General features: G+C 66.9%; 3 protein-coding genes across 10 annotated transcripts in view; 2 read left to right on the top strand and 1 right to left on the bottom strand.

Moving 5' to 3' along the window:
- The first annotated feature begins 656 nt into the window (after window positions 1-656).
- LIME1 (Lck interacting transmembrane adaptor 1) lies at window positions 657-2,847 on the top strand. Its single transcript, XM_032604522.1, has 6 exons — window positions 657-681; window positions 1,081-1,113; window positions 1,207-1,295; window positions 1,355-1,442; window positions 1,527-1,858; window positions 1,957-2,847. The coding sequence occupies exons 1-6, from the start codon at window positions 657-659 to the stop codon at window positions 2,239-2,241; spliced, it is 852 nt and encodes a 283-aa protein (XP_032460413.1). The 3' UTR covers window positions 2,242-2,847.
- Window positions 2,848-3,154: 307 nt separating this feature from the next.
- SLC2A4RG (SLC2A4 regulator) lies at window positions 3,155-6,829 on the top strand. Of its 6 annotated transcripts, none has more exons than XM_032607064.1 (8): window positions 3,155-3,416; window positions 3,707-3,831; window positions 4,766-4,875; window positions 5,383-5,552; window positions 5,634-5,722; window positions 5,811-6,048; window positions 6,136-6,227; window positions 6,317-6,829. In XM_032607064.1, exons 1-8 carry the CDS (start codon window positions 3,306-3,308, stop codon window positions 6,426-6,428), a joined length of 1,047 nt encoding a protein of 348 aa, XP_032462955.1. In that variant the 5' UTR covers window positions 3,155-3,305; the 3' UTR covers window positions 6,429-6,829. The 6 variants fall into 6 exon arrangements, with proteins under 6 accessions (XP_032462955.1, XP_032462954.1, XP_032462952.1 ...); XM_032607063.1 differs by having other exon boundaries at window positions 5,808-6,048; XM_032607061.1 differs by having other exon boundaries at window positions 5,622-5,722; window positions 5,808-6,048.
- A 195-nt stretch (window positions 6,830-7,024) lies between these two features.
- ZBTB46 (zinc finger and BTB domain containing 46) overlaps window positions 7,025-13,031 on the bottom strand; it is a 57,644-nt gene continuing 51,637 nt past the window's right edge. For all 3 annotated transcript variants that reach the window (XM_032606170.1, XM_032606172.1, XM_032606171.1), the window contains 2 exons: window positions 12,652-12,827; window positions 7,025-10,277 (listed from right to left, as the gene is read on the bottom strand). In XM_032606170.1, coding sequence (XP_032462061.1) covers window positions 9,903-10,277; window positions 12,652-12,827 — 551 coding nt within the window. In that variant the 3' untranslated portion in view covers window positions 7,025-9,902. The remainder of the gene's footprint in view (window positions 10,278-12,651; window positions 12,828-13,031) is intronic.

The following is a 13,031-nucleotide window of genomic DNA, read 5'->3' as shown; positions in this document are numbered from 1 at the left end:
AAGAGGGAGCGCCGTTATCGAGGCAGGAGGACCCGGTGGGGCGGGGGGTGTTGGCACCCTGGGTCTGTGCCTGCCTGTTTTGTCGCCCACATGCACCCACTGCATCGTGGGTGGAGACATGATTTAGGGCCTCTGATCAGCACCAGCTCGCAGCACACCCCTGCGAAGCCCCGTCTAGGCCCCAGGCAGGGCCACGGCAGGTGGGTGAGGCTGCCGTGGCGGCTGCGTGGGAAGACGCGGCGTGGTGCACGGGCAGGAAGTTAGGTGGGGAGCTGGGCCAAGGGCGACACGAGGCCTTGCGGCTCGAGGTGCCCAAGCTGCCCGCCACCCTAGGTGCTGAATGGGCCCTACCAGGTCAGGGCATTGGGACCTGGGCCCTCTGGTGAGGAAAGCCCACTCCCTGGGTCTGAGCAGACTGGCCCCCACTTTCGGAGACAGCTCCACGCTGCTGGCCCCTCACCTCCGGCACCTGTGCCAGGACTCCAGGAAGCGGACGTCCGATGGCAGGGGCAGTTGGAGGGGAGGGATGGAGAGCCAGGGGTGGGGTGGTCAGTGTCCACAGCAGCCCTTCCTGCCTGCTGACCCCCAGCTTTCCAGCCTCTCGGGGGGTCAGTCTCTGTAGTGGACAGCTAGGGGGCATCACCTGGACAGGAGCCATGCCTGGGCAGGACATGGCTGTAGGTGAGTCTGTGGCCTGCGGTTTGCTAGCCTGGGGTGTGACCTGGGGGCCTCCCTGGCTCTCAGGTTTGGCCTCAGTGACTACAGTGGGGCCTCGGCCAGGTCCCAGCTGCCCTGCCCCTCCTCAACTGGCCGTGCTTGGCCGTCACTTGAGTCATCTTTGCCAACTCAGGTCCTCATGGGGGCCAGGCAGAGCGTGCCTCACCCCTGGGCAGAGGCGGGAGGGTAGGCGCTGAGGCTGTGTCCCCTCGGCCTCCGTAGGAGAGAGGGGCTGCTGAGCCCTGGGGTTTCCTGTGTGCTGAGTCAGAGCACGGGGTGGGGGACCTTCCGGCAGCACAAGGTGCAGAAGTGGGGCTGTCAGGTTGGTGCCCAGTCCCCCAGCCCCCTGTCTTCTGCCCCCAGGCCCATCCACGGCCTCACAGGATGAGGCCACAGGTACCCTCGGCCCTCCTGCCCCCCCTCCCCCCACACACACACGTCGCTACGGGCCTTGGACCGGAGGCCGACGCCCCTGACCCGCACCTCTGCCTCCCCGCTCTGATGACCCTCTTGCACCCAGGAAGCGGGCACAGAGGCAGCTGTCTGGGCCGCAGGACAGTGTAATGCCAGCAGAAGCGGTGAGTGCCAGGGTGTCCCTGGGGCCAGCGGGGGACCGGCCAGCCTTCCTTGCCCCCAGTCACTGCTGAGACGACCCTACCACTGCTCCCTCGGCAAGTCGGACAGCAGACTGCACGAGCTGCACCGCAGCTGGCTCTGCAGCAGACGTGAGCTGGTGGAAGGGCTGGGGCCTGGCAGCGGGCAGGCCTCCCCGGACCCCTAAGTAATCTCTGCCCTGCCCCCACCCTCAGCCCCACGGCCTGCCAGCATGGATCTGCGCCCACGGTGGCTGGAGGCGTCCAGAGGCACGACGTCCAGGCCCCCGGCAGCCTTCCCACACCAGGAGCTGCCCCTGGCCACGCCCTCCACCGGCCCTGAGGCCACCTATTCCAACGTGGGGCTGGCTGCCATCCCCAGGACCGGGCTGGCAGTCACCTCTGGGGTGTGGGCAGGGGCACAGCTGCCCGGTCCCGAGGCCAGACCCGTGGTGGCTGAGTATGCGTGTGTCCAGAAGCTCAAGGGAACAGATCGGGGACCCCAAGGCCTGGAGCAGGGGAAAGCTGAGGCAACCCCAGCTGCTCAGGTGAAGTGAAGGGTGTGAGGTAGGGTGGGTGGGACTGGGCAGGTCCTCGGCTGAGTGGATGGTGCTGAGCCCTCCCGGGACTGGCTTCCTCTCTCCAGGTGGACATCCTGTATTCCAGGGTCAGCAGGCCTAAAAGGAGGGACCCAGGACCTTCCACAGACCAGCAAGACCCCAAGGGTGGGGAAGCGAGTTTGGCTCTGGGGAGGGGCCTGGCCTATGAGGTCCTCCCTCTCAGGGGCCTGGGCGTGGACAAGAGCCTCCTGGAAAACGTGTATGAGAGCATCCAGGAGATGGAGGCCCCTGGGCACCTGGAACCCCCCAGCTCCAACTCCTACCAGGAGAGGACATGTGCAGGGCATGGAGACCCCCTGCTTCCTGTCTAAGCCTGGGGAGGGGTCTTCATCCCCTCTGCCCTGAACACCCAAGTACAGATGATCCTTCCTCCAGAGTGGGGTGCGACCCCTCACTTCCCACAGAGTCCCCTCCCCCACACGCGGCTAACAGCACGAATTCCGGATAGCAGTGCTGTCAGCCTATGGGGTCCCTAGGGTCCTGGCTGCCATGTCCTCTCTAGGGCAGGGTCTCAATAAAGCCCCAGCTCAGGGAGCATGAACACTGCTATACCTCAGCCTGCTCTTCTTGAAAGCCTGGGAGGCTTGGCGGGGTGGTGTCCGGAAGGAGTGAAAACCTCTCCTTGGGAATGGGCCTCCTCCCGCTGGGGGTGCTGGGTACCTGCGCCCTGTCACACCTGGGGCCGCCGGCTGGTCGGGCTCAGAAGACCGAGTGGGGAGGGAGGCAAGCCCTGGCGGGCAGTCCTCAGGCCGAGGGGCTCCTCCGAGCGGTGAGCCGGCCCACAGGGTGGCTACCCCAAGGTGGGACCTGAACCCTGAACGACAGGGAAGGCTCTGCCACCCAGCCCCTGGAGTTACATAAGGGGCGCGGGAGGTGGGCAGTCGTGCGTTAAAGAATAACCTGCTCCCGGGAAGGCCGCCAAGGAGACGCGGCCTCCTCCCGGGCCCGGCAGCTCGCGCAGGGGCATCCCTCGAGGAAGCCGGCCCGCCCCGGCGACGGGGGCGCCGGGGCGGGGGCCGTCGGGCGGGCGGGCGGCAGAAGCCGGCCCCCCCCCGCCCCCGGAGCGGCGCGGGAGCGGCCAGCGCGGGAGCAGCCGGCCAGGGGCGGGGTGTGGCCGCGGGGCGGTCCAATGGGCGCGGGGGGGGGGCGGTCCAATGGCGCGGGGCGGTCCAATGGGCGCGGGGCGGGCGGGGCCTCGGGCCGCGAGGAGGGGGCGGGGCCGGCCGGCAGCCTCCGGGCGGCGCGGCGCGGGCGGCGGCCGATCCAGGGCGGGGGTCGGTGGCCCGGCCAGCCCGGCCCAGCCCGGCCCGGCCCGGCCCGGGGCCGCGTCCGGAGCGTCCGCCCTCGCCGCTGCAGCCTCGGTACCCGGCCGGCCATGGAGGCCGAGCGCCCCCCGGCGCCCGGCCCGGGCTGCGGGCGCCCCCCACTCCGCGCCGCCGGCCGGGACCCCGCGGCCGCGCCCGTGTCGGTGCCCGCGCCGCCGCAGGTACCGGGCTGGGGGCGCCGACAAAGTTCCCGCTGCGAAGATGGCGTCGAGCTGCACGAACTTCGGGCCCCGGGGCGGGGCGGGCGGGGGCGGCGCGTCGCCGCGCGTGTCCGTGGGTCCGGCGGGGCTGGGCCGGCGCCCGGAGCGCTTCCCGCCGCGGCGGCCGGGGGCGGGGCCGGGGGCGGGGCCGCACCGGCCGCAGCCGGTTTGGGGGCGGGCACCATCGGGTCGGGGTGGCGGTGGGGGTGGGGACTCGGCCGCTGCCCGCGCTGAGCCGGCCGCGTCCGCAGGGCCCTGCCGTGGAGTTCGCGCTGCCGCAGGAGCCGGAGCCGCGGGCCGCGGACCTCGGGGCCCCGGGGGCGGGGGCGGCGGGGCCACCGACGCCGTCGGCGCACATCCCGGTGCCAGGGCATAGGTGAGCCGGGGTTCGCGTGCCAGGCCGAGGGGGCGTGTGCACCCGTGCGCCTGTGTGTGCAGGGGTGGTGGATGGGGCGCGGGCTGGAGCCTTCCAGACCCCACCCCTGCGAGGGGCGCCTCGGTGGAGGGCAGGTCAGCATCCTGAACTGGGTTTCTGTCCTTGCCTTTCGGCTCTCCAGCCCTGGAGGAGTTAAGCAGAAATGACCGATGTATCAGTATGCCTTGTTCCTCCCCAAACCCTGAGAGCCAGAGCGCAGAACTGGGAGGGGGCGCCTGTCAGCCTCTGTGCCCAGGAGGCTGTGAGGCCCGCGTGGAATCGACTGCCCAGGCATCCCGGGGCCCCTGATGGCTGTCTCGCCAGCTCTGTCTGCAGAAAGAGAAACCCTCCCAGGTGCCTGACACCCCGGGCTGGCTGCGCAGGCGGGGGCGGGCCCTGGCCTTGCCCGCTGGGGCCCAGGGACCCGCTTGTGCTTGGAGCCCAGGCTCCGCTGGCTGCTGCTGGCTGCTGGCTGCTGGCTGCTGGCTGCTCCCGCCCTCCCAGGTCTGGCGCTAGGCCCGCAGCTGCTGTTGCACAACCCTGGTTAATGTGTGATTGGGGGGAGGGCTGGCCTGGCCTGGCCCCACCGGCGGGGCCTCAGACCCCTGTCCAGCAGCAGGGTCTGAAGGAGCCACGGTGGAACAAAGCCCAGGCTGCAGAGAAGTCGGGCTTTGGAAAGACCCCAGCCCAGGCTTGTTCCCGGTGGTTCCTGGGGATTTGGAGCTCGGCAACCCAAGCTGGAGGTGGAGCTGGGCCTCCTGCCCGGCTCCTGGAGTGAGGGAGCTGGGTGCACACACGTGCCCAGGCCTGCACGTGTGCCGGGACGGGGACGGGCCTGGAGTACTTCTTGGGCCCTACCCACCCCTCCACCCCCCCCCATCCCCATCTCCTCCAGAGCCCCCCCAGGAAAAGCCCGGCTGGACGAGGTCATGGCTGCTGCAGCCCTCACAAGCCTGTCCACCAGCCCCCTCCTGCTGGGGGCCCCGGCTGTAGCCTTCAGCACAGGTGAGACTTAGAGGCCCGGCTTGGGGTGGGGGGTGCCGGCAGGGCTCAGGACCCTACAAGCTGCTGTGGGGCAAGCAGAGCCGCTCGCCTGGAATACCATCTTCTAAGTGCATCCATCTCCCGAGGCCTGAAGCGACGTCAGGACCCCCAGGGCCCCTCCCTGCGGCCCAAGCTGCAGTGCCCCAGGCCCCTCCCTGCGGCCCAAGCTGCAGTGCCCCAGGCCTGCAGGCCTCCGTGACCTGTCCATCTCCACCTGGCTGGCCAGGCAGCTCCCCACCCCGTACGCTTCTGGTCTTCCTTCTCTGTGCTGGAGAGGCTTGTCCCCCGGCTGCCGTGGTCAGCTCCTCCCGGCCACTACCTCCTCCAAGAGGTTCTTTGCCCTCCAGGCTCACCTGTGGACAGGTGAACAGGCGGAGGTTTTGCACTCAGGGACTCGTAGCCAGCAGCGTCTGCAGCACAGCCGTGGCCCCCAAAAGTCCTGATGCTGGCGCCGGTGTGTGTCCGCAGAGCCCAGCTTGGAGCCTTGGCGGGAGGCCCCGGTGCGGCCACCGGGCAGCAGCGGGGATGGGGGCTGGGGCCCGAGCAGTGACCAGTCCTCTCCATCTACCCCGTCGCCCCCGCTGCCCCCTGAGGCAGCCCACTTCCTGTTCGGGGAGCCTGCCCTGAGGAAGAGGAAGGTGAGCCAGGGCATCCCTCGGAGCGGGGTGGACGTGGGGGGCGCCGAGGCTGACCGCCCCGTCACCCAGAGCTCGCTGCAGGGGCTGTTCCAGTGTCTGTGGAAGCGCTGCGGGAAGGTGCTGAGCTCGGCTTCAGGGATGCAGAGACACATCCGTCTGGTGCACCTGGGGTGCGGCGGGGCCGGGGGTGGGGGAGGGGCGGGGGGCGCCAGGCAGGCCTCTGCGTCAGCTCGCACCCCACCCCCCGCCCCCCAGCAGGCGGCAGGCAGAGCCAGAGCAGAGCGACGGCGAGGAGGACTTCTACTACACGGAGCTGGATGTCGGTGTGGACTCGCTGACCGATGGGCTGTCTGGCCTGACCCCGGGGTCCCCCACGGCCTCTGCGCCGCCCGCCTTGCCCCGCCTGGAGCCGCTGGAGCCCCCGGCCCTGCCCAGCCTGCTGCGCCCGCCCGCCCTGCCCCCGCCCCCGGTGCTGAGCTCCCTGCCCGCCCCCCAGGTGTGCCCCAGTGGCCCCGCTTGCCAGGTGGGTGAGGCCTCGGGTGGCTCTGGAGGGGCGCGAGGCCACAGCGGTGTCTCCTCTCAGGGCTGCCTGGCACCCGTCCACCCGGAGCCACAGCCCATCCCGGTCAGGGCCTGTGCGCCAGCCCTGCCCGCCAAGCCCGGTGCCAACCCGAGGTGCGTGTGTGTGTAAAGGGGCCGGGGAAGGCACCGGGCAGGAGGCTCCCGGCCCGACAGCACCCCATGCCCCCCATGTGTCCCCCCAGGAAGCCCCGAGGTGACGCCAAGAAGTGCCGGAAAGTGTATGGCATGGACCACCGGGACCTGTGGTGCACGGCCTGCCGCTGGAAGAAGGCCTGCCAACGCTTCCTGGACTGAGCCCCGCCCGCCGGGGCCTCTCCTAGCTGCAGGGTCTTCTTTTTAACCGGTGGGGGGCGGTCCCCACCACTCAAAGTGCCTCTGAAGAAACCAGCCTCTTGGCCTTTTGCACTAAAGCCAAACCTCACAGCTGTCCCCTTGGCCTGGGGTCCCCAGGGGTGGCCGCCCCCCACCTGTCGGCCCTGGACTTGTCAGGGGTGTGACGGGCCCCGCTTTGGGGCCACACGGGGCCGTCCTCGATGCACTTTGAGGGGTGTCGGGGAGGGGGCGCCCCTGCCCGCACTTAATCTGACTGTTTGAGGGCCCGGGTGGACATTTGTACCGTGTTTGCCAAGCTCAGGTGTCTCACGTCTGGGCTGAACCAGGCGAGGAGTAACATTAAAGATTCGGGATTTTTCCAAAAGCTGTGTCTGCCTCCTGGGGGGAGGGACACGGAGCCAGGACCCCGCCATGGGCAGGGATGGCGGTGGGCAGACAGGAGGCCAGCAACCAGGCCACAGAGGGCTGGGGGCGGGGGGCGGTTACTCTCTGGCCCCCTCTGCCCAGGGTGAGGCCGGAGGAGGAGATGCTGTCTGAAACACACACGAGGCATCTGCTCAAGCAGCAATTTCCCAGTTTATTGAAAGTGATCGCTTTGCAAGAAAGTCTAACTAATCCCGTCACAGAAAGGAGACCCACAGGCGGGCCCGGAGTGCGCCCGGCAGACAAGAAATCTCAAGACCACTAGGGAGGAGGTGCTGTTGGCCGTTGACGGCTCCGGGGAAGCAGGCGATGGCCGTGATGTCCCACTGACCAGTTACAAAAGACTCCCCCAAATATGAAACACATCTCCAATACAAACACAGGTTTATAATAATTCATATAAAGTCGATATAATATAGATTATCCCCAGAAAAAAATCAACAATCTTCAAACACTGCCCTTTTTCTGTTTTGTTTGTGTTGACAGGTTGAAAGCATGTTGAAAAAATAAATATTTAAGAAAAGCACACACACAGCGCCCTCACTACAAGTAGTTCTAAAAAGGGCCACATACAAAACACAATATAGGATCTAAAAAATAAAAACACCATTAAGTATGGCTTTCTTAAGAGTTGCACATGTCACAGAATGAGCGAAAATAAGATTATCTTTCATATAATATTGCAAAAAGTTCCAGTTTTTGCATTTTTTCAGAGTTCACTTTTTTAAAAAGGAAGATGTGCAAAGTTGGAAGCAGTAGCTGTGTTTTTTCAGTTGAGGTCCCTATCCAGTCCTGGCAGTGTTGTGACTGTTCCCAAACCCAGAGTTCAAGCATACAACCCGGTCAGGATCCAGAGCTTGATACAAAATCTTGGTTCCCCCGCCCCTCCCCCACCCCCAAAGACCTTGCCGCCCGATGGACCGCGTCCCACATCGGCGTTGCAGACACCAAACACAGACGCACACAGACGGAAAGGTACAAAATGTGAGATGTGATCTACACGCTTTTCCGCTTCATAAAAAAATATTTATTAGTTTAAACATTGATTTGGGAAAAAAAAAAGATCACGTTAAAAAAGAAACTTTCGTTACGCGTCTTTCCCTCCACGCCTCTGGAGGCGATGTGTCCGCCTGCATCTCTGAAATCCAGCTCTCGAGTTAACCGCACACGAGAATAGTGAACACATGGGGCTCGGGGGCGGGAGGTGGGACCCTCGGTTTTCCAGGGTATTGTTTTGAGGAAGAAAATGCCCTTGTGGCACTGAGGGCCCCGTTAAAAGTCAGCCAGGACGGTCCGGAGCGGAAGTGAGCAGGTCCTGAGTGTGGCGCAAAGGTGGCCCGGGGCGCAGGCGGCGGGCTGAGAGGTGGCCCCATACAAAACCCAGAGACGCTTGGTAGCAAAGGTCTGGTTTCCAAATGCATTCGATAAGAAAGTAAGTCTGTTTATAAAAGGCGTTAGAAAGTGGGGGAAAGGTACACAGTGGGGAGCCCCACTGAGGGGCTCAGCCGGGCCCCACTGTGAAAGGCAGACCGGGGCACCGGTCCCGGAGGCACCCCAACCCGCCCTGGGCTCATGCCCCCAGCCCGGCCCGGCCCTTCCCTAAGGATGCCGGCATTGAGGAGTTCGCAGCGTCCCCAGCTGAGGATGGGAGGGCAGCCCTCTTCTGACTGAGAGAAAGGTGGCTATGTTTAAAACAAAGCAAAACAAAAAATGAAGCTGCGACTCCTCCCCGGGCAGGGCTTCAAGGACAGCACCCGTCCGTGTCCACGCAGCTAGCCACTTACTAAGGAGGGTTCTGTGGGATTTGCCTTTCTCCACCTAGAAAGAGTAGATGGGACCCGGGAGAAATGCAGTAAAGCCATGCGGCTTGCAGGCTGTGGGGAGAGAGAAAATCAAGCTAGTGTCTCCTTCGGCTCTAGCTCAGCACCCAAGGGGCCCTGGCACGGTGTCCCGCAGGGGCTCCCAAGCGAGGCGGGTGGAGGGGATGGAATGTATGTGTCATGAGCCTGAAAGGGAGACAGGCCGGGGTTGGGCCCACAGTGTCCTCACAGCACACGGCGGGGCCCCGGCTTCTCAGAAAAAAGATAGAGAAGGGGTCGTAAGCGTGTTTAAAAGACGGCGAGGGGGCTTGGGAAGAAACCAAAGGAAAGACACGTCTGCGAGTGTGGTCGAGCGGGAACGATAACACCAAACAGAACCATGTTACGTGCCAGCCTCAGTTTCCTTAGCTACTCACGGAACCGGGGCCCGAGCACCTGGGGAGGGGCGGCCCCCGCAGGCGGCGTGAGCAGCAACGAAGGCGAGCCGCCGGGAACGGTCAGCAGGAGTGGCCTGGGCGCGGCAGGACGGGAGGGGCGGAGGGGCGAGCCAGCCCAGAGAAGTGCACACAAAGAAAGAGGAGGCCCCTACGGTGGGAGCACCTGGGCCCCCCGCCCGGCTGCCTCAGTGGGGGGATAGCACCTGGGCACCCTGGGCCGAGGTCGGCAGCTGCTGTGTGTTGAGCACCAAAGCCCAGAGGCGGGGGGGCCGCGGGGCTTTCTGGACGCCAGACCTGGATCTCGCAGGCTGCCACCGGACGGCACAGCCCTCGAGGGCGGGGGGCAGTGGCAGCTGCCAGCAGTGACCCCACTGCTGAGAAGGGGGAGCGGAGGCGGGGGGACTCGGCCCTGGACGGGACCCAGGGTCAGGAGAACTCTCCTAACAGCTCCCGGACCCGGGCCTCGGGGCCACACTTGGGACCACAGCCAGCGCTGGCCCCCACACGTCACGGCGCGTCCGACGCCAGACCGGTGCGTCCTGGGCACCCCTGATGCCCGCCCCGCGCCCCCGCTGGGGGAGGTGACAAGGGCTCTCCCTGGGCTCAGACCCGCCCCACGCGCGTCCCCAGCCCCACTCGCCGGGGCAGCGCCTGCCTCTGAGCCCCGGGTGTCCTCGAGGGGTGGGGGAGAGCAGGTGAAGGGGGCCCGGGGCGCACGCAGGCGGGGGCGGCCGCGGCCCAGTGCCAGGCCCAGCCTAGGAGATCCAGGTGAAGTCCTTGTCGGTGCCCCCGGCAGGGCTGCGAGGCCCCCGCGGCGAGTCCTCGACCTCCCTGTCGTCCCCCAGTAGTGCGTCCTCGGGGGCCAGGCCCACGTCGTCCTCGTCCTCGCCCAGCTCCTCTTCACCCTCGCCACGTGGGTCCTCGGGGTCCTCCAGGTACGGCCCGTCGCCCGCGAACAGCTCAGGAGAGCCCTCGGCGCCGCCGCCATCCAGGGGCCCGGCCCCGCCGCCACCCGCGCAGTCGGCACACACGCCGTGGCGCCGCGAGCCGTGCTTGATGCCCACGCTGGCGGCCGACATGAACACGCGGCTACACAGCTTGCACACGTACTTCTTGTCCTTGCTGTGCACCTGCGGGGGGACAGCGGTCAGTGCGGGGGACGATGGTCAGTGCGGGGGACGATGGTCAGTGCAGGGGACGATGGTCAGTGCGGGGGACGGCCGTCAGTGCGGGGGACGATGGTCAGTGCGGGGGGGACAGCGGTCAGTGCGGGGGGGACGGCCGTCAGTGCGGGGGACGATGGTCAGTGCGGGGGACGGCCATCAGTGCGGGGGGACGATGGTCAGTGCGGGGGGACGATGGTCAGTGCAGGGGGACGATGGTCAGTGCGGGGGACGATGGTCAGTGCAGGGGAACGTACTGTTAGTGAGTGGAGGGGGAGGTCTGGGTGGCCCAGAAGCTGAGATCTGGGTGGGTGGGGGCAGTCTGCTAGGCTGCTCAGACCCCTAGCCCTGGCCGGGGGCCGCTGCACAAAGCCGGAACACGCAGAATTGCAGGTGCCACCGGAACTCATCCCCACCCAGAGGGCTGCTGGGCACTAGGCCGGCCGTGCCCCGCCCCCACCCCAGGGGCTTGCTGCCCCCACACCTCCCAGTGAAGCAGGCAGAGCGCTCACCTCTGCCCCGCCCCCGCTTTTGCCCCATGAGGGGATGGCCAGGGCTCTGGCGGCTCCCGGCTTGGGCCTGGGGGGCCTGGGGGCACGGGTGATGGGAGCCCAGGACAGCAGTGACCAAGAGAGACTCGAGGCACCTGCCTTCTGGGAAGCCGTCAGGACAGCCGGGCGCTGGGCTGAGTGCCCAGCCCGCGGGGCGGCGGGGTCGGGGGTCTCAGGGGGGCCGTGATTGCCGCTTGAATGCTGCCTCCTGCCTTTCTGAATTCTCCAACCGACGGGCCTGGCCGAGCGCCCTTGGCTTCCCAGCTCGGCGGTCCCGCAGACCACCGTGAACGTCTGCCCCATCACAGCCTTCCCTGAAACCCGACCACGAGGACCTATGACCGCTGCCAACCAGCCTAGGCCGGCGAGAGGCCGGATGCGCCCTGGTCGGACGGCAGGAGGAGCCGGCCCGCCTCACAGGTTCTGATTCCAGAAACGAAGCCTCAAATCACTTGGCTCCCGGGACCCTTCCTGGGTCTTTTTCATTTGTTACATTTTAAACCCAGGGTTTCCGGGACCCTCTGCAAAGAATAAAGACCCCAGTCCGGTCACAGCAGGGCTGGGCAGTGGGGACAGCTCCCAGGGAGCCACGGAGCCTGTCCTCCGGGACCAGACGGCTGGACACTCATCCCAGTGAACACATGGATGGGCGGGGAAGGATGTGGGCACCGTGGAGACCCAGAACTCGGCTCCACAGGGAGGCGGCTGCTGAGACTGCCCACCCACCCCCTGCCCCCTGGCTAAGCCTCCCGGGGCGGGTGGGGCAGGAGCAAAAGCTGCCCTTCTGCCGTCAGGGGAGGTTCAGCTGCCTCCCAGCCCTGCAAACCTGCCCGTCGGGGGGAGTCCACCAGCCTGGGCCCTGGCTCCGGGGGCTGCCTCCCCCTCCAGCTTTTCCACCTGGCCTCAGGGAGCCTCCCCGGGGAGCCCAGCCCCAAATGAGGCCCAGGCCGTGGGCTCTCCCTCGCATGGCTCACCCTGTTGGGGCCACCCCTGAGGTCTCGCCTCGGCCCCCCTCGCCGCAGGGATGTGGCCCCTCCACCCCTCCTGCTGGTCAGAGGATCAGGGTGCTGCGGGGGTCCGGCCCAGCCTGTGTGGCCCTGAGGCCCCCTCACTCATGACATCACCCCAGCGTCCTCTCCCCACCCATGCCCCAGCCGCCTGGCCTCCCTCGTTTCTCACCCGCCCCAGGGTTCCTCACGCTGTGTTTTGATGAATCTGCCTCCCTGTTTCAAGGGTGACCTTTTCTATCACTTCCTGGCCAAGCAAATTCATCTGCGCAGCACCTGCTCCTGAGCTGCGAGCCAGGCCGTCAGAACCTTCCAGGGGCTGCGGGGGAGAGAGGCCAGGGTCCCACGGCAACTGCAGGGTGGGGCACGGAGGCAGTGGCCACGTGGCAGGAGCCGGGGGGCAGGGGCAGGGTCCTGGCAGGTTAGGGAGCACCTGCAGAGGCCGGGCGGGAGCAGAGGGGGTCCCAAAGGGGAAGCTGAGGAGTGGGGCTGCGGGGCGATGTGCTCACCTGCCCTTCTGCACCTGGGGCCGGGGGCGGAGCTGCTCAGGAGGGATGTGGGCTTGGGGTGCCTCCCCGCTGTCCTGGTCTTTCCCGCTGCCGGGCGGACCCCACTTCAGGGCTTCCCGTGGCATCCTGGGCAGCCCAGGGCCCCGTCCTGCCCGGACACCGCAGCCCCGTGCAGAGCGCGCCCTGGACCGACCCTGTGCTGACCGCACGCTGACCCCATGATGACCCCTACGCTGACCACAGGCCAGCGCCCCGCGGCCCTGCGCCCACTCACCAGAGTGTGCCGCTTCATGTGCTCGCGCCGTGTGAACTTCTTCCCGCAGATCTCGCAGGGGTAGGGCCGCTCGCCCGTGTGGGAGCGCATGTGTCTCTTGAGGATGCACTGGTGCATGGCCGAGAAGCTGCAGTAGGGGCAGCGGAACTTCTTCCTGATGACCGTGAACTCGTTCACTGCAAGACAGGGGGTGGCCGGTCAGCCTGCGGACCCTGCACAGCCCGCCCACCGCCCGCGCTCGGCTGTCCCCGTGGGGCTGGGGGTCCAGAGCCTCCAGTCAGGCCTGGCCCAGAGCAGAGAGGGCTGCTCCCACGTTCTAAGAAAGCGCGCTTCTCAGATCAGCCAGTACCTCCCGTGTCAGCCCCTAAAACACACGAGCG

The sequence above is a fragment of the Phocoena sinus genome, chromosome 15 (genome assembly GCF_008692025.1).
Source record: "Phocoena sinus isolate mPhoSin1 chromosome 15, mPhoSin1.pri, whole genome shotgun sequence".
Taxonomy (NCBI): domain Eukaryota; kingdom Metazoa; phylum Chordata; class Mammalia; order Artiodactyla; family Phocoenidae; genus Phocoena; species Phocoena sinus.
The sequence above is the reverse complement of the archived record's forward strand: the minus strand, read 5'-3'. Positions and strand labels throughout refer to the sequence as shown.

What these genes read in the sequence shown, in the direction of transcription:
- SLC2A4RG (XM_032607061.1), top strand. Translation starts at nt 3,306, where the DNA reads ATGGAGGCCGAGCGCCCCCCGGCGCCCGGCCCGGGCTGCGGGCGCCCC. An exon ending in CTGCCCTGAGGAAGAGGAAG is followed by an intron (nt 5,553 to 5,621) that starts GTGAGCCAGGGC and finishes CCCGTCACCCAG; the next exon opens with AGCTCGCTGCAGGGGCTGTT. An exon ending in ATCCGTCTGGTGCACCTGGG is followed by an intron (nt 5,723 to 5,807) that starts GTGCGGCGGGGC and finishes CCCGCCCCCCAG; the next exon opens with CAGGCGGCAGGCAGAGCCAG.
- LIME1 (XM_032604522.1), top strand. Translation starts at nt 657, where the DNA reads ATGCCTGGGCAGGACATGGCTGTAG. An exon ending in TGGGCAGGACATGGCTGTAG is followed by an intron (nt 682 to 1,080) that starts GTGAGTCTGTGG and finishes TTCTGCCCCCAG; the next exon opens with GCCCATCCACGGCCTCACAG. An exon ending in CAGCTGGCTCTGCAGCAGAC is followed by an intron (nt 1,443 to 1,526) that starts GTGAGCTGGTGG and finishes CCCCACCCTCAG; the next exon opens with CCCCACGGCCTGCCAGCATG.